At 33.5% G+C, this 24,875-nt stretch overlaps 1 protein-coding gene across 12 annotated transcripts in view; it reads right to left on the bottom strand.

Annotated features, from left to right (window-relative positions):
• The window catches only part of EPHA5 (EPH receptor A5), a 405,634-nt gene that overhangs the window by 38,388 nt on the left and 342,371 nt on the right, over positions 1-24,875 (bottom strand). For 6 of the 12 annotated variants that reach the window (XM_086407625.1, XM_086407626.1, XM_086407631.1 and 3 more), the window contains 4 exons: positions 22,269-22,334; positions 12,961-13,028; positions 11,569-11,694; positions 10,670-10,855 (listed from right to left, as the gene is read on the bottom strand). In XM_086407625.1, coding sequence (XP_086263751.1) covers positions 10,670-10,855; positions 11,569-11,694; positions 12,961-13,028; positions 22,269-22,334 — 446 coding nt within the window. The remainder of the gene's footprint in view (positions 1-10,669; positions 10,856-11,568; positions 11,695-12,960; positions 13,029-22,268; positions 22,335-24,875) is intronic. The other 6 variants (XM_086407629.1, XM_086407630.1, XM_086407632.1 and 3 more) reach the window with 1 other exon arrangement.

Below are 24,875 nucleotides of genomic sequence, written 5' to 3'. Positions count from 1 at the left end.
CATAGTAATAATTAATGTGGCTTACTCTAACCATTGTAAACTCAATAAAATGGTATAAATCATTTTCCATTATCCAGTTGAAGTACAAAGAGTAGATTTGCCAATAATTTTGAAAGCATATTATAAAAAATCAATATAAAAAGAGCTCATAAAGCATGTTAAAACATGATTTTAATCTGAGAGTGGAGTTTTTATATTACTTTATGTTATTTACTAAGGACCCAGTTCAGGCAGAGTCTAAGCAGTAATAGAAACAGATTATTCGAGGAATTTGCCTAGGTCATATTTTATCATTTTGTATTGATAATCATAAAACAGCTATAGTTGATTGACTTATGGAGCATCCACTTCTTACAAGTCATGATATTAATTTTAACTGTCCTCAAGATTGTGTAACACTGATATTACAAATGACTCTTTTCAGAGAGAAAAGTATGGCTTAAAAAGATTCAATATATTATCTGAGTTGATTAGTGCAAGTTATAAAAAACAAAGCTGGGAATCAAATTCAGGTCTACCTATGAAAGCTGTTTTCCTTCCCTCCACACTATGATGCCTATAATTTCCAAATTTATTTTACATTTCATTTTAAAACTTAAAAGATAGTCTTTTGTGTTATATTAATTTTGATAATAATGACTGTGCCACACCATGCGGCTCATGCATAAATGGTAGATCCAGTGGGAATGCAGTTGCTCTCAATAAATAACATATTCTTACAAACAATCATTATTTATGGATGCTCCAAGCATTTGGCAGTGTTCAATAGTGAAGTGGATAGGTCTTGGGTTCTATAGTACTTATGTGAAGAATCTAAAGTGTTCAAACCCATAGAAAAATAAAGCAGAATGGTGGCTGCCAGTGCCTTGGGAAGGGAAAGGGGGGATTTCTGTTTCATGGGTATGTAGTTTCAATTATGCGAGACAAGAAGTTTCTAGAAATTAGCCATACCACATTGTGCTTACAATGAACAAAACTGTACTGTGTAATCTTCACCTAAAATTTTAATAGGGTAGATATCATGATATGTGGGTTTCTCTCGTCACAATAAAACTAAACTTCATCTGCTGCCTTACTGATGTTTTTTTGTTGCTCATGTCCAACAAAATTCAAGAAAGGAGATAACACATCATTTCTTTTAAAGCAGTTTCTCTTCATAAGCTATCTCAAAATTAGGTTAAACAAACTTTGGGTAATGTTGACTTAGCCCTTGTTTTTCAGAGCATGGCCCTTGACAAGTGGTATAGCTATCACCCAAGAAAGAGCTTGTTAGAAATGCAAAATCTCAGAGCCCAAACCAATCTATGTAAACAGATTCTGCATTCTAGCAATATCTTCAGAGGCACATTATATTTTGAGAAACACTGAAATAGGTCGCATCACAAGAGTTGTAGCTAAATCCAGGCTTATTCTTTTATTTGCATTGATACTAACCTGCTTTTCTGAAACCAGGAGTGCATCAGGAAACACAATGTATCATTTAAGGAAATAAGGGAGCATTTAATTTAGAAACATCATAATTCACTGGAAAACAGCTGTCACTTGGTTTCTCTTAGAAACATTTTACAAGATTTGTAAATAATTAAAAGTAAGCCTATGCTTATAGTGGTGCAGCTGGTAAAGAATCTGCCTGTAATGTAGAAGACAGAGGTTCAATCCTTGGGTAGGGAAAATCCTCAGAAGAAGGAAATGGCAACCCATTCAAGTATTCTTGCATGGAAAATCCCATGGACAGAGGATCCTGGTGGGCTACAATCCATGGGGTGGCAAAGAGTTGGACACGACTGAATGTCTGAGTATATTATTATATTTCTATATCTGTAGTTTTATTTTGCTATGCCATTCTATATATTTGGCTGGTATTTCATTTACTGCATTAATACTTGTAGCTTCTTGAAATTACTTTTATTTTTATTCCAAGGGAAGCTTGGAATAACAAATATCACAATTCAATTATTAATGGTCAACCAGAAAATGGGATTTTGTGCTTGTAGTAGGAATAGATAATGCTTATTAAGAAGTGGAGTGGGAAGGGAGGAGTTCGTATGGGGCAATCAGAACTTAGCAGGGCACTGAGATTAATTCCACTTATAAAATTATGCAATTTTAATTTTGGGAAAGATTATAAAATCAAAAACCTCTATACCTTACCTGAGACAGGAGCATGGAAAAGCTAAATGTTTCTATTAAGTAGAAATTTCAGGCTTTCCATAATATCCTCTTTTATTTCAGATTGTTTACATTGATATAAACTTTTTCATTAGCTGCTCATTTATCAAGTTAAAAATGAGTCAGAACGTCTCTGACATTAGTGAAGGTGGATAATTACTTGTGAACTCAGAGATTATCAACTTTGTTACAGGAGCTGAGGAATCTAAGAATTAAAATTGTGACAGCTTTCTTTTATTAATAATGAAATTGACTTTAAATCACAAGGTTTGATTTACTAATAGTCAATCTTTGAGCCAGGAAATCTTTCTTTCTACAGTTATCTATCTTTCTGGTGAGTAAGATTTAGCTTTTATCAGAGACAGCACTTGGAGAAGGAAATGGCAACCCATTCCAGTATTCTTCCCTAGAGAATCCTGTGGACAGAGGAGCCTGGTGGGCTGCTGTCCATGGGGTTGCACAGAGTCAGACACGATTGAAGTGACTTAACACGCATACATGCATTGGAGAAGGAAATGGCAACCCACTGCAGTATTCTTGCCTGGAGAATCCCAGGGACAGACGAGCCTGGTGGGCTGTCGTCTATGGGGTCGCACAGAGTCGGACAGGACTGAAGTGACTTAGCAGCAGCAGCAGCAGAGACAGCACTTGTAAATATTTAATAAATATTTTGTTTATTTATTATACCTCTCTATGCCGTCATAATGCAAAACAAGTATCTGGGGGCAGTATGTTGTAGAAAGAAGAACCTGCAAGGCTTGGAACTTGCAAAGAACATTCATGAAAGGACAGGGAATGAATGAGAGGAGTCTGGTAAAGAGCTTAATTTGAAGATGTAATAGAATAATAGATGTCTGGCATCCATTCTACTTCAGTGTTAAATTTGTTTATTTCCATCATGGTTTATCCTGATAATGGCTCATAGAATTGTTTCCTTTTGTGAAACGGAAGATGTAAAATCGAAGCATACTCATACTGCAAACATCTTCATTTATACTTTCAGGGTCCAATCTTACACAACTGGATACTTATAAGCCTCTCAAAAGTAACTTGTCCACAATGGAACTACTGATTACCAACCACAGTCTTGCTCCTCCTGCAGCTTTCCCCATAAATGGCAATTCCTTTCTTTAAGGGACTCAGGACAACAGTAATTTAAAATTATCATCAAGTCTTCTCTTTATCTCACATTCCACATCTAATTCACAAGAAGCTTTCCTGTGATTGCCTTCAAAACATCTATAGAATTCAACTACTACTCACCATCCTGTTAGATTACTACCCTGATCTAACCCTAATGAGATGTGAATGACAGTAGTCTCCTCACTCTCTTTCCATTTCAACACTGACTTCTACCATCTTTATTCAACACAGCATCCTGACTAATCCTATTAAGGTAGAAATAAGATTCCATCACATCTTGGCTCCAAAGCTCAGATTAAGAGACAGTCTTTGCAGGGACCATCTAAGCTCCTATTACATCTTCAAATTAAGCTTCCACCAGACTCCTCTCATTCATTCCATTGTAGCAACATTGGCCCTGTGGTCTCTTGAGCATTCTATTCAAGTTCCATTCAAGCCTTGCAGGTCCTTCTTCCTATACTACACTGTCCTCAGATACCTGTAAGGCCCACACCTTCAATTGATTAGACAGATCAATTGATTAGACAGATTCATTATTAGACAGATCTTTCTCTAAAATAGAAACCAACAACTCTCAATAGAAACAATCCATAATCTCCTAATTTAGCGCTACTTTTTTTCATTTAATGTATCATAAATGTATTTGTTCAATTAGTTTCTGTCTCTCCAACTCAAAGGTAAGCTCCATAAAGGCAGGAAATCAGTTTGTTTAATTTCCACTGTATCCTACTGATTAATAAGAACAGACATTTAGTAGGTGATCAATTAATACCTTTTGAATAAATAAATGTTTCTTGTCACGTGTGTAGTGAATAATGATATATGAAGTTAGTAATGTACACTGCTTAAGAGTTTGGATTTTGGAGTCATATAGAATCATTTTTAAATCTGGTATTGTCCTATGTTATATTTATGATACCAGATAAGGTATTTGACCTCTTTAAGGTTAAATTTTCCTATCTGTAAGTTGAGAACAAATATTATCTTCAGGATAGCATTGTTGTGCACATTAAAGGAGATAATATGTAAAAAGCATTAACATACCACATTCTTAAAGTAATGTTAATGATAAGTAGTGGTTATATCCTTGGATTGGGAAGATCCCCTGGAGAATGAAATGGAAACCCACTCCAGTATGCCTCCCTGGGAAATTCCATGGACAGAGGAGCCTGGGGGGCTACAGTCCATGAGGTCTCTAAAGAGTCAGACACGACTTAGCAGCTAAACAGCAACAATATCCTTTACTTTGAACCTATGTGTGTCTTTAGCTCTGAAATATATGTGTGTGTAGTGGTTATAACTGCTATATGCAAGGTCTTGTGAAAAGATCCTCATGCACTTTCCTTTGTATGCCTTTTAACTTTTTCCCTAAAACACTCATGGTTTTATAGAACAAAGTTATTTAAATTAAAATATAAACTTTATATCACTTTAACTCATTTAAAATTTTTAGATAACTGCAATTTAGTCACTGAGTCATTTAATATTATTCATTTTTTTAAACTTATTTTATTGATTTATTTTTGGTTGTGCTGGGATTTGTTGCTGCACAGGTTTTTCTCTAGTTGAGTTTTCAGTGAGTGTGGATTAGTCTCTAATTGCGATGTATGAGCTTCTCATTTCAATGGCTTCTCTTGTTGTGGACATGCTCTAGGGTGCACAGTTTCAGCCTAGCTCCCAGGCTCTAGAGCACAGATTAGTAGTTGTGCCACATGGACTTAGTTGTCCCGTGGCATGTGGGATCATCTCAGATCAAGGATTGAACTCATGTCTCCTGCATTGGCAGACAGATTTTTTACCACTGAGCCATCAGGGAAGCCTAATCAATCCTGTCTTTTTCAAAAAAAAGGGTTAAGATTACCTAATGTGTCTGGTCCTATGACAGACACTAGAGACACTGTAAACACATATCAATTTCAAGAAGTTCATCATGTAGTAGGATAGTATATGTATAGAGAGATAACTATGATATAATGGGCAGCAGATACATGCAACTAGAATTTGTAAGATTGTCTCTGGCTGAGAATTCATTCATTCAACAAATACATGGAATCCTACATGTGCTGAGTACCGATCTAGAAACGGGTGCATGCGTGCTCAGTTGCTCAGCTGTCCGACTGTTTGCAACCCTATAGACTGTAGCCTGCCATGCTCCTCTGTCCATAGGATTTTTCAGGCAAGAATACTGGAGTGGGTTGCCATTTCCTCCTCCAGGGTATCTTTCCAACCCAGGGACTGAACCTGCATCTCCTTTATTGCAGGTGGATTCTTTATTTACTGAGACACTGGGGAAGCCCTGATCTAGCAACCTGGAGGTGAGCAAATAAAACACATGTAGAGCTCGGATGCTTTATTGAGTAGCTTACTCTATGCAAGGCAGACAGTGAGGACAGAAGGGAAAATTAAGATAAATCATGCTGGTCTCATGGAGAATGTCATATTTGAATAATCTTAAAGGTCAAGTAGAGCTGAGGAAAATGGAGAGGACATGCTAAGGCTGAATGAAGTATCACCAAGGGGAAGAACAAGAACTAGGTAGAAATTTCTGGAAAAAGAAATAGTGTATAATGGAGATATGATCAAATTATATCAAGTATCAAAATATATGTATTCTGCTTGATTTGTTTGCTCCTGGTGATGAAGCAGGAGAGGAAAGTGATTTTGTGAAATGTATGAAATGGACTAATGTCCATTGGAAAATACCAAAATGGCAAGACTAGTTTGAAGACTGTTGGAATAGCCCTGGGTAATATATAATAAAGGCCTATAAAATAAAATGGACTTCATACGATAGAAAATACTATATTTGAAAGATAATTACAAATTTATATAATAAGTCAGAATTGTCCTACAATTTAAACAATTAATTGTCATTGAATGTGCTATCTCCTCAGACACAGAAAGAAAAATAGGGAGAAATTTCTTTCATTGTTCTCTAGCATTTTGTTTAAAATTACTAATTTTATAGGAGAACTAAAATATAACTGGCTTCCCTGGTGGCTCAGACAGTACAGAATCTGGCTACAATGTGGGTAACTGGGGTTGACCCCTGGGTCAGGAAGATCCCCTAATGGCAGGCAACCTACTCCAGTATTCTTGCCTGGAGAATTTCATGGACAGCCAGGCTACAGTTCATGGGATCACAAGGAGTCGGACATGACTGAGTGACTAACTCACACACACACACACACACAACTATGAATAATTCTAAGACTTAATTGAAATATTTATTCAATTTTGATAATATTTCCATGGGTGAGAAAAATAAATCTGAGAACAAAGAATGCTACAGTGGATAAATTATAATTTCCCTCTTAAATTTTGTTTCCTGAATCTATTTAAATAGTAAAAGCAGGCTCCATGTACATTATATTAAAGCATCTTGCATTGTGAATAAGTCAATTAAGCCAGGAACTGTGGGTTTTTACATCATTTGTCATAAAGCCTCTGTAGAATATATATCTGTTTATGATGCGGCCTGTTTAACAACAAATCACAGAAGGAATCTGAATGAGAGCCCATGTTTCTAGCAGGTGGGGTAGTAATACAGGAAAGAAGGTTCATGATGGCACCACCCTGAGCAGTGCTACTTCAGGCTCCCCACCTTTGCTTCAATCAGAAAAAATCACAAGATTTAGTTGCACTTATGTCTCATTATCTGTGTGTTGCAGGTTGAGAATAATTGCTGAATAAATTAGCATCAGATCAGAGAGCATGAAATTAAGGACACAAATAAAGTGAGTTGCAACATGGTAAATTAAAAACAAGTTGAAGACTTTCTAGGTTGAATATCAAGAGCTACATTTATTAAGGGGAAACAGTTTCAACTCATATAGAAGAAATAAGACAAAGAAATATTTTAAATATTTACATTTTGCTTTACACATATGTGTAGCTTCATGGCAGCAACATCAAAGAGAATATTTGATTAGAATATTGGAAATGTTAAGTCTGTATTTTCAACCACAGTCCTGGTTTTTTAAACTAGACTTTACAGAATTTAAAGATGATCATTTGTTGATGATGACATTTGCTTTCAAAAACAAAGGTCTCAAATGCATATAAAATTGTATATGACAAATTCACTTGTCTTACTTTGAGAAGTTTAGTTGTCTTTTATTGTCTCAGCAAGGACCATTCACATAAAACAAGTTCTGTAATAAATTAAGGGTCTATAAAAGTAGGTGAATATTAGTTTTAATAATTTTTGGATCTTGTCTAGTATTATCTGATGGTTTCCCTAATGGCTCAGATGTTAAAGAATCTGCCTGCAGTGCAGGAGACCTGGGTTCAATCCCTGGGTTGGGAAGATCCCCTGGGAAGGGAATAGCAACCCACTCCAGTATTCTTGCCTGGAGAATTCCACGGACAGTGGAGTCTGGTGGACTACAGTTCATGGGATCACAAAGAGTCGGACACAACTGAGTGACTAACACTATTATTATCTGATGCATTTACTTAAATAGATTAAAATAAATACTTATTCACTAATACAATTATCTTCAATTTTATTCACACACACAAACATATCTTAATTTCATCTGCATAAAATTTTTATAAGGTAGGTATGATTTTTTCTTTCGTGTGACATTGAGGCTCAAAGTTTTAACTAAAGTGGCATGGATTGGTTCAGGTTTAAGTGTAATGGATTAACATAAATATTTAGGATGTTTCTGCTTCTTCAAGGAGCAAATATTTTTAGCCAGGGAGCTAAAAATATATATGCAAGAGAGAAAAAAAATAAATAAAAGATCTGAATAAGAGGTTTGGACCCAGTAAGGAACACTGCAGAAATTTACAAAAATCCTTACATTAGCACAGTGTTAAAAAGAAGAAGAGATTATTTCAGGGTTAAGTGATGAGGAATTATTTTGTGGAGGTGGTGATGGAATTTGAATAAGGTTTTGAAGGAACTGCAAAGGTAGTTAGGTTTCAGAGAAAGAGGCAATGTAGACAGGGTAACATATCAATTAAAATGGATTAGTAATGACATGGATATGGAGAATTTCAGAGCATAGGAAGAGAGATAAATGGAAAAGTAATAACCATGTATTTATTAATTACCTGCTCTGTGTCATGCCCATTTAAACGTTACTTGTATTAATTCAAGTCACCTTCACAACATCACTATGAGGCATTCTTATCTCATGTCATTAGTGAGGAAACTCAGGTTCTGAATCTATCACTAACTTGTGCAAAGCCACATAGTACTTCATGGCAGAAGCAAAATTAAAATCAGTGGATAGATCCATAGCCCATGTTCTTGATCATTATGCAGTACTGCCTTCTGTGATCATAATAGTGATCTGACACTCTTCTACACATTACAGCTTAACTCATTACAGGGTAGATTGGCTGCCTATGTATAGCCATTAGTTTTACATATATCCTTGAGGAAGTCATGGTCAGTGTTTATTTGAGGAAATGAAATTTAACAGTCATATTAAGGATGAAAAGAAGACATAAAATAAATCAAAGATTTTGTATACTATTATACTGTGACTGTCATTAAGAAGTATGTTTTACGATAGATAGTACCTTTTTTGCATAGCAAATGATTACTCAATCACTGTTAACTCCTGTTTCCACAGCATCTATCCCGGTATATGCTATCACTAATGTCCTTCCAAAGTCCTTCCTCTCACATAGAATATAGCCCCGTTCAAGTTCTGGTTTCATTTTACTGGCCCTGTGACACTCTCCCTTAGATCACATTCTAACTTAAAATATTCCTCCCCATTCATCACAGGACATGATTTTTGTAAAATCTTTTATTTTATTCCTTCCAATAAAAATTATTTTATTTGCCTCTCATTTGCCTCTTGCCCCTGCCCCTTACTTTTTCTTAGGCATCAAGTGGAGGAAAGAAACATATCTAAGTTTGAAGAAACCCACATGTCTGCAGGTAATTTTATTTCTGTGTTATGCTCCTCCTCTATAGGCATTCTTACTGGAGATGTGTATCTCTCTGATTCATAGAGAAAAACAATCTTCCAGCAAAACAGGCTGATGCAAAAGCTCTGTCAAGCATCAACATGATACTCTTAGCTAAGGTCTTTTTCTTCTGTGTTTTCATCTGTGACCTACTGTGAATGAATCATGATTTGAGAATTGACTGGTAATAAATCAGATACTTTTTTTTTTGTTTCTTTTGTTCCTCTTTATTGTGAAAAAGCCGTCTTTACTGCTGCTGTTGTTTTTGGTTTGTTTTCCATGGTGCACTGGGATAACCCAGAGGGATGGTATGGGGAGGGCGGAGGGAGGAGGGTTCAGGATGGGGAACACATGTATGCCTGTGGCAGATTCATTTCGATATATGGCAGAACCAATACAATATTGTAAAGTTTAAAAATAAAATAAAATTTAAAAAAATTAAAAAAAAAAGCAAAATGGTAAAAATGGACATCTAATCAATTACATTACTTTGTAGGATAAGAACACTTATTGAACATACATTGCTGCTATGCATATTTGGCATACATCATTTAAAACTGATTAATAGCAAATGGAAGTTGAATCAATGTTTAAAAAAAGTTTAAAGACTGTTCCTTGCCAAAAGTTTCAGATGATTTTACAAGTGGTATGTAGGGTATGAGGAATAAGGGAAGGAAAGAGAATACATAGGAATGGCAAAGTGAAAACGGATTAAAAGAATATAAAGGCCTTGGTTATGTGTCACATAAATACTTTACTGGATGACTGAAAAATTATTTGAAATCCTTGTATTGGAACATTCAACACACAACCATATTTACAAGAAATTAACAAGAATTTGACAGATGTGAAATTTTAGCTATTTTTGAGTAAAAACAGGATTTGCTTTAACAAAATAATTAGTCTTAAGGAATATTCCCAGTCTTCTGAGGCTATTGCTTTCTTTAGAACTATTAAAATATCTCAACCAAAAAAAGGAATAAAAGAAATACACCCAGCTCTAAAGAGCCACTTAAAAGGTGGCAGGCACCTATGGTTACAGTAATCCTATTAAATGTTAAACTTCAATGCCTCAATCGAAACTTTGAAGTTAATATTTCATTAGGATAAAAAGTGAAAGAGCCAAGAGGAAAAAAAAAATGATACTTTTACTGTTTCTTTTATCTGGATACATTTTCTCTGGTGCTGAATTCATAGTAAGTGAGTTAATACATATGTTTAAAATAATAAACAGAAATTCAGGTTCATTGAAGATCAGCTTTGACAAGAACCCACTGAAGTATAGGACACATATGAATATCAGAGAAACTCTTAATCGAATTATCATGCCCAGTGTTATGTGTATCCTGAAATTAATAACCTAGTAGAAGAAATTCAGATATTTATGGTCACACACACATGCATAGTTTGCCACTGTACTTACTTTTGGTCACGACACCCTCTAAGTGGATGATGTTAGGATGGTCAAACTGCCCCATGATACTTGCTTCCCCTAGGAAATCTCTGCGCTGTTTCTCAGTATAGCCTACTTTAAGGGTTTTAATCGCCACAGGTAATTCTCTCTTTCCTGGAAGTTTCAAGCGTCCACTACAAACTTCACCAAATTCACCTTGTGATAAAGATGTAGAAAACACATAAACTCATTAAACATCTTTACTCTAAAATAGTACTCTAAAGTTCTCTTAGAATAGCAAAGTTTAGACAAAACAAAATTAAATGGGAGTCCAAATTTCCTTGTCATTGCTGAAAGACATTAATGGTCCACAGGGAAAAAAAACACCTATGCGTGATCATGAAACACATTGGGGGTTATTAGTTTCATCTGTCTTACATATAGAAACCTTAATGGAAACATTAGAAAGAAACCAAAAGCAACTGACTGAAAACCGCTTCCTTCTTCCTTTGCTTTCTACTATAGCAGTGACACTAATGAGAAAATAAGAAAAGATCATAGCAGGACAAAAAGGAAACAATCGTAATGAAGAGATGATGCATACACAAAATAATTGGATACTTGAATTTTGTAAATCTTTCTGGGCATTAAAAATTACATATGTATGAAATATAGTAAATAGCAGATATTAAAACACCATGTTTGAATATTTATTTTTGCTGGTTTATTGTTTTCATAAACTAGACATTTGCAGGTTTAAGTATGAGCTATGTAGAGGGTAGTAGTAAAATACGATCAATTATATACCACTTTGAAAGCAAGACAATTACAGAAGATTAAAAACATCTTGAGTTAGATCAGAACATTGATATATTACATTCTATAATATAAACACAAGTTAAAAGTCTGAATTAAACACACTGTCTTACCTGCTCCAATAACTCTTTCAATGGTGATGCATGAAGCTTCTATCTCCTTGGCAAATTCATGGACAGCTTGATTGGGGTCCTCATAGGTATGTGGATCAATATAAGTTCTTACTCCTGGCAGTTTAACTGAAAAAATAAACAGGCATTAAAATAGAAGTATTGGTGATAGATGAGTGAAATTACAAATGTTATTAACGTGCAACTATGGCTTAAATCTGTAATTTCTAGAAGTGGCAGAGCTGCAAGGACAGAGTCTTCTCCTGAGGTATAGGAGTCATTTTTACAACTATCTCACTTTTATAATTGTAGAAATCTGGATTGCTGGCATGCACATGAAGTGCATATGTGAGGACATATTTGAATAAATACATCTTTTAGCAGTAATGTTCAGGGAGTCAGTCTCTGAGGCAAACTAAGACACTTTTGCTTACCAAACTGAACAATGAAGTGCAATTGGCTTAGTCGTCGGTTTGTTCTATTATGCTTTACTTAAAACCTCATCACAGATGATTTAGTTTTTATAAAAATAATTTAAAAACAAACTTTCTGGTGCTTTGGTCCTATAAGACTGACATAGAAGTCAAAATAAAAAAAGAAACTCACTCTATTTTTACTGCAGGGCATTATACAAGTCTGTCATATTCTATGAGCCTCAGTTTCATTACATTTTAAAGACTACCAATATTATCCTCAATGATATTTTTTGAGAATAAATAACATTAAGCAAGATAGGACTAAAAATGGACTCAAAAATTCTTTCATGATTTTGATATGGCAGAATGACAAAAAAAAAAAACAAAAACAAAAACACTTTTTGTCATTTACTTGGCAAATCAACTCACACTATACTCTTTATCTAAAAATGAACATACTAAAATAATAAAATTAGAACCCATTTAGGCTAATTTTTAAAGCTCATGAATAAAACTTGATTTTCTGCATTTCTTAAAAGTGTAGTCTTTTTCAAGTCATTTGAACCAAGGTTGCTGTTACAGGATCTGCTCAGGGAAATTCCTGCCAAAATGCTACAAAAAAAAGAAAAATTTATTCATTTATTCTGGTGGTTTTATCTAATGATATATTTCTATTGACTATTGCTAGGAATTAGAATTGGCCAGAAATACAGTTTGACATATAATAACTTTTTATAAAGCAAAAAGTTTTTGTTTTCATTATTATAAGGAGAGTTTGCTTTAAAGAACTGAAAAAACGATTAAGCTATTGCCCAGGGTCAGCCAGCAACACTGCAAGCCCAGGAATGTACCAAAACACACTTTTTAACACAATATTTTTGGTCAGTTTTTACAAGTCTTTGCCTGAAAAGAAGCCAAAGTAACAACAAAGTCTCCCCTACTTTGCTTTATTTTGATTTTTTTTTAACAGTTTGCTTACTGTGCCCATTATGAAAATGCATCTTTTCCTCTTCCGGGTCTTGTTTGGCTTTGCTGTAACCACACCGCCTGGAATAGAGTAAGCCATCATTAGCCACATCTCCCAAGCGGTGAATCACATCAAGCCCAGAAGCACACAACACAATTGAAATGACTGCAATCTTAAGTGATTTTTCACACCAGCAGGATGGAACACCAATACTCTTGGATGAATCGTATTTCCGCAGCCAATATCCCTTATTTCTGCCCAGATTTCATTGAGAAGTCTGAAGCTCTCCAAATCTATTTTTAAACATCACTTCACCATACACCACACACCAGACACTTCTCTGTTCCCTTCCTCTTTTACTTTTTTTAACCACCTCTGAGGCCCCTGCCTTTTTCAGATGAGCTGCCCCAATATGTCTCTGATTCAATAGTCTCCTCCTTTCAGCACCTTACATTATCATTTTTTATTTTTTTTACCTCTCGTTTTGGAGTCTTTAGTTTCTCTGGTGGCTCTTTTCCCCTTGCACCCACTCAGAGATCACTGTCAAGTCCCCAAAGTTTGCAAACCCACTCAGCTCCACTCCCCAAATCTTAGTCTCTCCTGTTTTTTTCTTACTAATTTGTAAGTCATTTTAAATCTGCTCTTATTACTTACAAAAAGCTTTCCTTCTAATGTTCACTGATGATATATTCATCTCTAAATCCAATGACTTTTTCTTAATTTTTAACCCATGATTAATTGAAATCCCTTACTACTCCTTTTCTGATATTTCTTACTGCTCTTTTCATTTATATGGACAATTCCCTATGTCCTCTGCCCAGGCTTCGCTGGTTCTCTACTGTAGATCTATCCATTTCCATCAATTTAATTAATATATCTATCCTTCTGATTTTATCCTTTCGAGAGTTACATTTTTATTCCTTGTAGATTTACTTTACAGGAATATTCCCCAGGCATTCCACTCAATAGATTTTGGGGAAAAAACAACAAAAACAGTATCTTTCTCTTTACTTTCAATATTGATCTGCTGCCTTCTTTTCCTCTTAATAACACATACATGGCTTGGTACCTTAAAATCAAAGCCCTATGCTTGTGTACCTCACAATAAATTTGTTGTCAAATCCCAAGAATTATATAACATAAAATCTTATGTCCATCTCATCCATCTCTTTAGTTCTACCCCTTCTTCAATTAAAGCCTTGTTATTTTTCATTTGGATTACTATCACTGCCTCTGAACCTTTGCCCTTGCATTCTATAACTGCTTTCCTGAACTATACTAGACATGGCTGTAGCCACAATACCATAAACAAGGTACTCTGCTATTATGTTACCTCTCTCCTGAAAACATTTCAATAAAAATGTAAAGATTCCTAAGTGTAGCCCCAATGCGCACTTCCTACCTCATCTCCAGGATACTTCTCCATGCTTCCATATGTTCCTATATACTGGTTCCTACACTTAGGATGCTCTTCTTAACAATCTCCAATTAATCTAAGTCCAGTTCAATTGTTGCCTTCTTTATGTTTCCCCCCACTCCATTACCCCTGCTTATTTCAGTCTTCCTCACTATGAACCCAGTAGTTTTCAGTATTCCTCTCATGGTGAGATTCCCAGTCGACAATACAACGTAGTCATTTGAGATTTTTTTTTGGCTCCCATGTTTTATTGTTAGTTTCTTAAATGGCAACAATTACTGTTCATCTATAAATTTCTGAAGTCACTTGGCACCTGGATTGGACTTGGCACCAAACATATGTGTCACATTGATGAAATGAATAAATGAATGAGTGGATGATATTCTGATTGACAAGTGTTTGAGAGAGAATAGGCTGATGAATACTAAAGTATATGAACAACAATATAACATTAAAACAATTGACCAAAATAAAAATATTTTAACTACTTTTAGTTAAACTCCTAAGGAGGTGAATTTATTATTCACAAACTCTTAGAAAAAAATTGTGTTTATCAAGAACAAAATTTCATTTATTTTTGCATAAAGAAAATACAGCTGAAATGTCAGATTGACAAAATATTTTCATTAAAAAGTTGACTGAAAACTACTATTGGATGTAAGGGAAGTGGCCACCTGACATGCACTGAGGGACTGTTCTTGGTTTCATATTCTAAAATGTTTCTTAAATATATGTATATTTTGATGTAAAAATAAAACCTATTGTATTCTCTATTTTTCCTAGTGTATAATTACACATATTATACAAAATAGATTAAAAAACCTGTTTTTGTGCCATTTTTGATGAAAAATATAGTTATCTTATTTTTATCATGTTAAAGAACTGGCAATTTATTAGTAAATTACAGTTAGCAAAATTTGAATAAACTTGAAATAAGGTGCTTAATACATATAGTGTTCTTAGGTGAGGAGCATCACACAGTGGGGATCTTTGGCCTTCCAAATTGTATTCAAAACACGTAGATGCAAGACATCTTGAATCACTTCACCACAGTGAAATGGAGAGAAAAAACAAATACATGATATAAGCTGATATTTAAGTTATTTTAATATTGTTCATAATTTTAGGTATTACATTCTTCTTTCAATCGATGTATGTGCCTTTACAGAGAAGGTATTGATACTGTTTTTTATTTTTAACAATATTCTACATATAATTGTGAGAAATCATCCTGAGATTTACGTTATGTAAATAACACTGACAGAAAACTTCATTAGAGGAATTCTAAAGAGACTTAAAAAGTATACAAGTTCTTGCAGTTTACATTAGAAAACAAACATCCATTCTACCTTCAGCTCTCCTACGTTCAGAAAAAAATTAAGCTTTGAAACTTGTATCCTCAAATAGTCTTTATCATTAAATAAGTCTCATGGATATTTAAATTTCATGCAAATTCCTTATATGAAAATGGAAATAAAACTTTGGATCTAATCTAAAAAATGATTTGGGAATACCTTGTTGAGGAGCAGTTAACATTTTAATACCTAGGGTGAGAGTCAGGAGGGCAATAGGAAAGAGTTATTTTTGACTATGGGCTTCTCTGGAGTTCTATAACATATACGGCTGCATGTCACATTAACATATAAAATTAAGTTCTGGAAACCCCCAAAGCACCATTAAAACAAACCTCAACAAGATACAGCAAGTAAAAGTGCAGCTGGCAGAGACTGCACTCAAGCAGTGGTTCAGCCTCACTGACAAAGCACTGCAGGAAGCCTGTTCATTCAGTATCATTTTCCGTACCTTGTCCAGATACATCATTGTAACCCATCTGACACAGTCAATAAGTATGCCCTTCCATATGTATATTGTGTACATATATAAATTACAACTGCCATCTTCTGGAACCTTTTTTCTTTCTGAACAGAAAAGAAACAGTTTCTTCATTTTGCTTCAATCACAATTTTAATGGATTTTGATATCATTGTGCTAAAAATATTTTAGATATCTTAATATAATTAGAGGAATCATTCTCTACCCATTTATACATATCTTCTTCTAGAAAATGATATTATTTTAGTACTAGAGGGGACATGAGAAATTACATTAAACGTAGGCATAGTTTATACTCATTAATGAAATTTATTAAAAGGCATTGAGTCATGCTTCCTATATAATATATAAGTGATTTCATGGTTAATTTGGAGATCAATCTATTTGCCCCCATATCTATCCAAAAGATTTAATAATACAACCTTGATATTAATGTTGCTCTTAAAACAGCCCAAGCCATTGATTCTAAATTTGGATATTTGAAACTTCCATAGACATGAAATAGTAAACAATAATCTTTATGAATGGATGGAGGTACTAATGAATAATTTATTTCTCAGATGTAAACTGAGGATTAGATAATAAATTAAAGGTAGGAATGTGAAGCCCTCAAGGAGTACCAAGAACAGAATCAGAACTTTCTAAATGACACTATTATGAACAATGAGGAGAGATGAGTGAACGAAAAAGCAAAAGGAGATTGTAGATCCTTACTCCACAATAACCTCCACAAAATCAGATTTTTCTTTATTTTAGCCTACTGAAATGAACACTGAATAAATACTCTTTTTCCTTAATTTTAAATACGGTGGGGAGGAAGCAATGGTGAAAGAAGTAATGGTTCTGCATTTTGATGTTTTTGAAAGAGTGAGCATATGCAGTACCTGGCTCAGAAATGGACATGCCTACAGCTGCTCCTCCATTGTCCAGATGGACTAAGAAATGCTTTACCAGTAAAAATATTCAAAAGGAAATGTTGCAGCAAACATTAGAGTCAATATGTCTTGCTTATAGAAAAGTTCCTTGTATTGTATCCTCTTTTCAAAACACATTTCTTCATATGTGCACACACTCTTGTTCTGACATAATAATGACCTCAGCCACTGCATAATGTTGCGTTTAAAATTTTATTGCTGGCATCTTAAAAAAAAAAAAAAAGTTATAGTTTTGTGGGAAAATAGTTTGACCTTTTCACTTCAAGTTTCTCTCCAACTGAAAAAAGGTAGTTTTAATAAAAGCTCAGGTAACTCATCCCCCATAAAATAAAGAAGCATGTGAATATTAGCTTATTATTAATAATAGTTAATAAATACTTAAAATAGATTGCTTTATTTCTCAGGACCACAGATCTATAAGAATGTGAGTGCAAATGCAGTAAAATGGGATATTGGATATATAGGTGGTCCAGCTAGTATTTGTATACAAGGTACGGGATTTTGATTTCTTTACAGATAATATAAGTTACACAAAACTGTAACTCATGTATTATCATTTACTGAAAATTCCCAGATACACTTTTAAAAGAAAATATACTCATTTTGGGAAACATGCTTTTCCTGCACAGGAAATGACAGCGATGATTATACTACAGAAACATAGCAAACATAGCTGTGTTCCCATCTCACATTCTACCAAGGGTACTAACCTCCTTATGACTAACGGCAATGTGAGAAGTGGACTTATGTCTTTTTTCATGCCTTGTATATTATTTTTAATTTCTATATTATAAAAGACAAAGGAAAAAACTTATGAACAACACTTTTAAAATAATGCAGTGTATATGAATTTGTAATTTGTTTCATTAACAAACTCTTTAAATCCTTCCAGAATTAGCAATAATGGGAAGACATGAATAATTTGAAATACTTTAAGGAATTCAAAGATGAATTATTGACTCTTCATTATTGAGTTAAATTTTAATTACCTTAGAATTCTGACATGAAATATAATTTATAAAGTGTGACATGTAAGGATTGTGTCTCCCTGTTTTCAACAAATTGTGTTCTAATGCGAGAGTAGGAAATTTCCTACTAATTTTTAAACTAGTTCATGGATAAATGAACTAGCTTATATGACCAATGATTTTCCCAATTAGAGTAGTCCCATTTAAAATCTCCTATGGTCTGAGGTGCCACAGGTATTATAAAAACGGGTTTGGGAGCAGTTTATAGTTACATTTTATATAGCAAGCCTTCAACTGGAATTTAATATATTATCTCTCTATTGTGTGGAAAAGCCTCACACTTGCCTGCCATGAGCACATTAAATGAGGGTCTAAAATTATAAGGGATGATTTTTATTCTCTATGTATTTTTCCTAACTATAAGATAGAATAGTATTTCCACATATCTCCTGGGCAGAAATCTGTTGTAAATGAATGAAATAATCTGTGAAATGTATGTAAAAAGAAAACCTTGTTCACTTCAAATGTCAAGAAACTTTCAGTTCATTAAACTAAAGAAAAATAGTTCCTTGAAACATTAAAAAAATGTTTCAGTGTAATTCACGACCATTTTTGTCAGAAAAGTATGTTTTATTTTAGTTTTATTTTCTGAATTATGATAGAAGAGTTTATCCCTTGTACTTCTGATTTTAAATATTATTAAAAATAAGCAATAATAATTTCTAAAAGAATGAGGTTGACTTCCTAAAAATCAGAGTAGGTAAATCAACAAAATAAGAACTTAACATCTCTATTTTCAGCATAGTGAACTCCATTTTCCTTGTCATGCACACCCCTCAGAAGTAGTAAGTGCTGCAAAAGCATTGGAAAGCTTGAAACCTAATAAATGAAGAAAATAATCTAATGTGTTTGAATTCAAGAAATGTAAGAAAAACCCACCTGGGGACTATGGGATATTTCAGAACTTATAATAAACATGATGTTTTATATACACACATATATATATGTTTTTGTATTCATAGACAAAAGTGAATATCAAGGAACAAATAATAATTTTATTTTATAAATTTCACATATTAATATATCATTTACATTTAAGATTATCAATTCAATATTGGATGCCAGTAAAAATAGATTGGATGTAGCGTGGGAGGACTAGAATCTGAAACCAGCTGTGATTAAAAAACAAATACTTCTGTTAAAAATGTAAGCAGTCTTGGGGATAGAGTGCTTAAAATTTAGGCATCTGGGTTTCATTAGAACATATTATAGAAATATCATCCATAACTGGGTAGATTTTAATCAAAGCAAGAAGAATATTGTAAAAATTAACATTATACCTATGTTTACCGATTTCACAACAAAGTAAGCAACTAGAGTGACAAAAAATAATTTGAGATCAAGACAGCAACATGTAATTAGCATTTGCAAAATAATGGAGCATGTTTATGTGATGGAAACTACAATAGTAAAGCTCAGAACTCCATAGCCCTGGAGAAAATTTAATAAATCTGAATTGCAAAACCAAGGATCTAGATAAATGATGTTGAAATTATGTCTTTCAGACCCTGAGATTTCCACAAGGTATATTAAAATACTTCTAAAAGCCAGTATATTTACAATTGGCAATTTTCATGTATAAGCACTGCATTATATTAAGGTCAAAACCAAGCACACATATTCATGAGTAGTCTTTCAGAAATGAAAAAAAAAACAAAAACAAGATTCCAAAATCTCAGAATGTCCAACCTCTGTCCTGTAATTGTATATATGTCAGTTCACAAATGAAGACAGAATGATCCTTGTAAATTATTTATGTGGTAATTGACAAATCCTAATACGATTATACAAACAAAATTAAGAGATAAGATTTTAGGTCAAGGTTTCATAGTATTTTACTGATTCTAGTAGGAAAATTCTTCTCAGCCCTTAATTTCCACTATCTAAGGTTATTTTTTCCCCAAGGCTTTAATCTAAAGAAACATTATCTTTAACTGAAACCTCATACTGACCAGAAATTATGAAATGAAAGTTGAGATATCAGAGAATAAAAACATATTTAGCTTCCATTCACCCCAACCAATAATTTTGAACAAATTTCTGATTGTCTAATTTATGTAAACTCAATTAAAGTTTGTTTCTTTTGCTTTATTTTGTTTTACTAAGAATGCATTAAAAAATTATGGCTCTTCCATAAATATTTGCACACAAACTGTTATCATTTTATTGGATACCTAAGCCCATTTGTGGCTAAATAACTTCTGTTTTTGGTGCTACAGACACACTCAAATGCACATACACACACAAATATAAAGGCACACACACAAACACACCAATTGAGTCAAAATTACTGACATTTTTAGAGAAAGATGTTAGGGAAAAAAGGGAAGATGATAGGAAATAAAACATGTTTTCTTAGGTTTCCTGGTATGTTCCTTGTGAAGGAAGTGTTCCACCTTTCTACTTTTCCTCCTTTATTTGTTCATTTTACAAACCCCCTGAAGTCAACTACACAGTAGAAAAAGATACTATTTTTTAAAACATCAAGCAATTTAAATCCAGTTAAAGTTAGTTTTCACCAATACTTTTCTGAGTCATGGCTTCATTAATGTTCATATACCCATTAAGGTATCTTTGAGGTTTAGTTCAAGGTATGTCTGGATGTCATTTTTTTTCTCCAAGATGTAAATTCTATGCTTCAATGATGATTTTATCTCTTATAATACCTATATTTGAGAGTCAAGTTAGAATAAGCAACTCAGTGACCGTTTTTAAGTTTTTTATAGAGCAGTAAAAAAAATAAAATAAAATCACAGTTTCAAGCCATTTATATTATACTTCAGCCACTGTCAGCCAGATTTCAGGGTTTTTTGTTTTTGGTATGTCACTGAAGTCCCAGGAACAAATCTGTACTTTCATATTAACTTCAAATTTTTTTTCAAATAAAAAAATTTCACAAGATTTAAAAAAAAGATCAAAGAATCTTATCAGTCTGTGTTTACACTCTCTTGTTCTCAGAAGATCATTGGTATCTCTTCCACCACTTCTCACATCTTCTACACACACTCAATCACACCACAGTTTTTTGAATCAACAAAAATTAATTTACACCTAGAGAATAAAAGTAACAATTTTAAAGGCCCAAGACAACCCTCTAATTCTCTAAAATGTATTTCAGTTCTTTTCTTGGCAAATTTCGCCTACAAATAATAGCTCAATATAGTAGTGGAGGGATTCAGACTCCTTAATCTAGACAGAAATTATCTGGTAGTTTTTACAAGGTAGCTCACTATTGTGTAGGAGTCCCTCTAAATCCCCTGGAGCAGGAAATGGCAACCCACTCCAGTATTCTTGCCTGGAAAATCTCAGGAACAGAGGAGCCTGGCAGGTTATAGTTGATGGGGTCACAAAGAATCAGACACGACGGAGTGACTGAGCACACAGCACTCTCTAAATCTATAAAGAGAGTTCTTTGTTCTTATGTTCTAGCCTATAAGTTTATTGCTATAACCCAAATATATATTTAAGATTTGTATTTGTAAATAATTAAGACTATCGCATTTGGACACTGACCCCCAAAATATGGATTTTTTTTTCTTCACTGGTACCAAATTAGAAATATCGCTTATAATATCTGAAATAATTCAAGCTTAAAACTATTAAGTCAGCTGTTTAAAATTAAATGTGGTTCTGTTTTCCAATGCAACATATATCCACAATGATTATGAAAAAAGAATATCCCACTTATGTTCATTTCATGGTTCTGGGAGACAGAAAAAGTGACTTCACCTTGACAGAAGTAGCATTCTACTTCCATGTATAATATGGTTTTAATCTTAATGGAACAACATAAACAGTGACATGTTAAATGTAAAACAGATGTTAAAATCTTACAACTTCCTGGTTTAAATCAGGACCACAGTAAAAGCCTTGGAAGAGAAGTATGAATGCTTGACATAGGGGTGATACAGATATTTTATTTGAAAGTATATGTAGTGAAATCACTCAAGATTCTTTCTGGAACAGTTTCATTCTACTCTTCTTTTAAACTGTAACTGGTGCACTAACTACTAAAATGTACACAAATGAAAAAAAAAAAAAAAGGATGCTGACGATAATACATATAGGTGGGACAGCACATAGTGAAAGCAGGAGGGGAACACTAACCATATTAGGCTTGGATGGGCAACAGCGCACAGGGAAGAAGCCCTTCCACAGCCACAATCGCAGCAACTGAAAAGCAAACAAGAGAGCCCAAGATAAGGAAGATATCCCACTCCCTCGATACAGCATAAAGACACTACCAATTCAGACAGGTGTCTGTTTTGCTTTTTAAAAGCAAAAATTCCAACATGCATACAATTAATTTTTCCACAATGCCTTTCAAATTAAGAAGCATTTTATGGATTTAAGAAATACCATGCTGTATTAAATTGTTCTTTTTATTATACTTAAAGAGGTTATTTGATAGGAAATATAATGAGTCAATGTATTTGATTATCCAATTAAACAGACAAAGAAAGCTATAAGCCCATTTGAATATATCTTTCCTCAGAAATGCCTGCAAAATTTATATTCAAAGACATTCTAAACAGCCTTGTAAATAAATTTTTTGAGTAGAACCTACAAATTTAAGATGGAGAATAATGCCTTGCTCATTTGACCCACTGATTTCTTATAGCGGTATCATCATTTATCACAGACTATTGACAATGCTATGCTTACATGACTTCACCAATCATTTACGGAAAATGACCATTTAATTTACATTTCATATTTTAAAAATGCATCTCCATAATATATTCATAGAGCTATTGCTATATATATATAAATCAACCTATATATATAATACATGCACCTTTCTGGATATTGCAAGATTCAATATTCTTTTAATTTTCCACATATTCATAGTAAAACAAAAATCCAGAAAATACCAAGTAAATTGTTTAATATAATGTATTTTATTGTTAGAAACCACATAAACTCTTGGCAGAATAGAACACAAAAGCTATTTAGTGTTTCAGTGAATTCACTTCCAGTTTTTATAAATTGCCCTTAGAGTGATTTCAAGACAACTGTGGGATGAGCTCAGTAATGATACCACATACCAGCAGGCCAAGACTTTTATCTAAACTCTGTTTATTTTGAACTTTAATTATGAAATATATCTACTCATTTATATCAAATAAGGAAAATACAATATAAACATTCAATATATTTGGAAATGCTAACAAAATTAGACAAGTATTTCCAAATCAAATTCCAATGGACTTTTCTCAAAGGAAAACTAAGCAAAGTTCCATATAGTTTCTTTGGAGCACTGATAGTACTTTAATTTTTCCCATTACTAAGTATCTGAGAATTTGGCTGCCACTAAAATGGCAACGTGACACTTATTTCCAATTTGATTATATGTATTTTAAAAAATATGCCAAATAATTATTTTCACTGTAGAGATATTAAAAGTCAAAGTTCAATATATCAAATTATTAAAATATTTATAAGAGTATATAAAGCATCTGTACAATACTTTGGCAAATCTTGATCTACTTCCTTAAAATTATATTTATTTCATTAATATCTTTGATATCTTAGATATGTTAACTTTCCTATTTCTTATGCTTATATAAGTACTCATATTTAGGGGTAGAAAACTATATAGTCCATGGGCCAAATCTAGCATACCATTTATATCTGTAAATACAGTATCATTGGAACATAGCCACACTCATTATTTGCCATTTATGGAGGAGTCCTGCTTGCTGTCATGGCAGACTTAGGTAGTTGTAACAGAGAATGAGTGGCCTGAAAAGCCTAAAACATTTATCTGGCACTTTAAAGAAAGTCTGCCTTCCTCTTCTTTTAAACTATTAGTTTTGTTAGATGAGGATGATTCCTTGATCTTTTTTTTTTCCCCCTCACAGTTTAAACATGATGAACGGCACATAAGTAGTTTCACTGTAATTGGCATTACCTAATGGCACAATTGAGCTTCCCTGGTGGGTCAGATGGTAAAGAATCTGCCTGCAATGCAAGAGACCTCGGTTCAATCCCTGGGTTGGGAAGATCCCCTGGAGAAGGGAATGGCTACTCACTCCAGTATTCTTGCCTGGAGAATCAGATAGACAGAGGAGCCTGGCAGGTTACAGTCCATGGAGAATCCCACGGACAGAGAAGCTTGGTGGGCTATAGTCCATGGGGTTGCAAAGAGCTGGACATGACTGAGCCACTAACGGCACAATTATCTCAATTTATTAATGGTTATTAATATGGAACATGTGCATATATGTTTTAATTTTGAATAGTAGATTTACAAATCAATAAATAATAAATAATATTAGATTGTTTAAAAATGTACACAATTGTTTTTTTAACAGTTAAAAAAAGCTGATGTCATCTCTAACAAAGTATAAATATCTTTATAGTTGAGTGTGCAGTTTATAAACTCATATAGAATTGTACTTAGGAAAGCAAGAACTGGGCTGTGATTGGTCATTACCTATAAGGACTTGTTTAATGCTTGATCAGTGTTCTAAGACTCAAAAAATACACTCATGATTTCAAAAATAATAGCATTTTATTCAGTCCTCTTCATTTGAAAGAATATAATAACACTTTTTTCTTACAAATTAATACATATACACGCACATACTCACACACACTTCACTATAACACTGCAAATTTTACTTCTGAGGAATATAAATTTTATTACTTATCATTACACTTCAAATTTATAGTTTTTAAAAAGTTTAATCAAAAACCTAAAATCCTGAA

The sequence above is a fragment of the Bos grunniens genome, chromosome 6 (assembly GCF_055505025.1).
Source record: "Bos grunniens cultivar Pamir isolate PY7600 chromosome 6, Bosgru_T2T1.0, whole genome shotgun sequence".
In the NCBI taxonomy this organism is placed as follows: domain Eukaryota; kingdom Metazoa; phylum Chordata; class Mammalia; order Artiodactyla; family Bovidae; genus Bos; species Bos grunniens.
The sequence above is the reverse complement of the archived record's forward strand: the minus strand, read 5'-3'. Positions and strand labels throughout refer to the sequence as shown.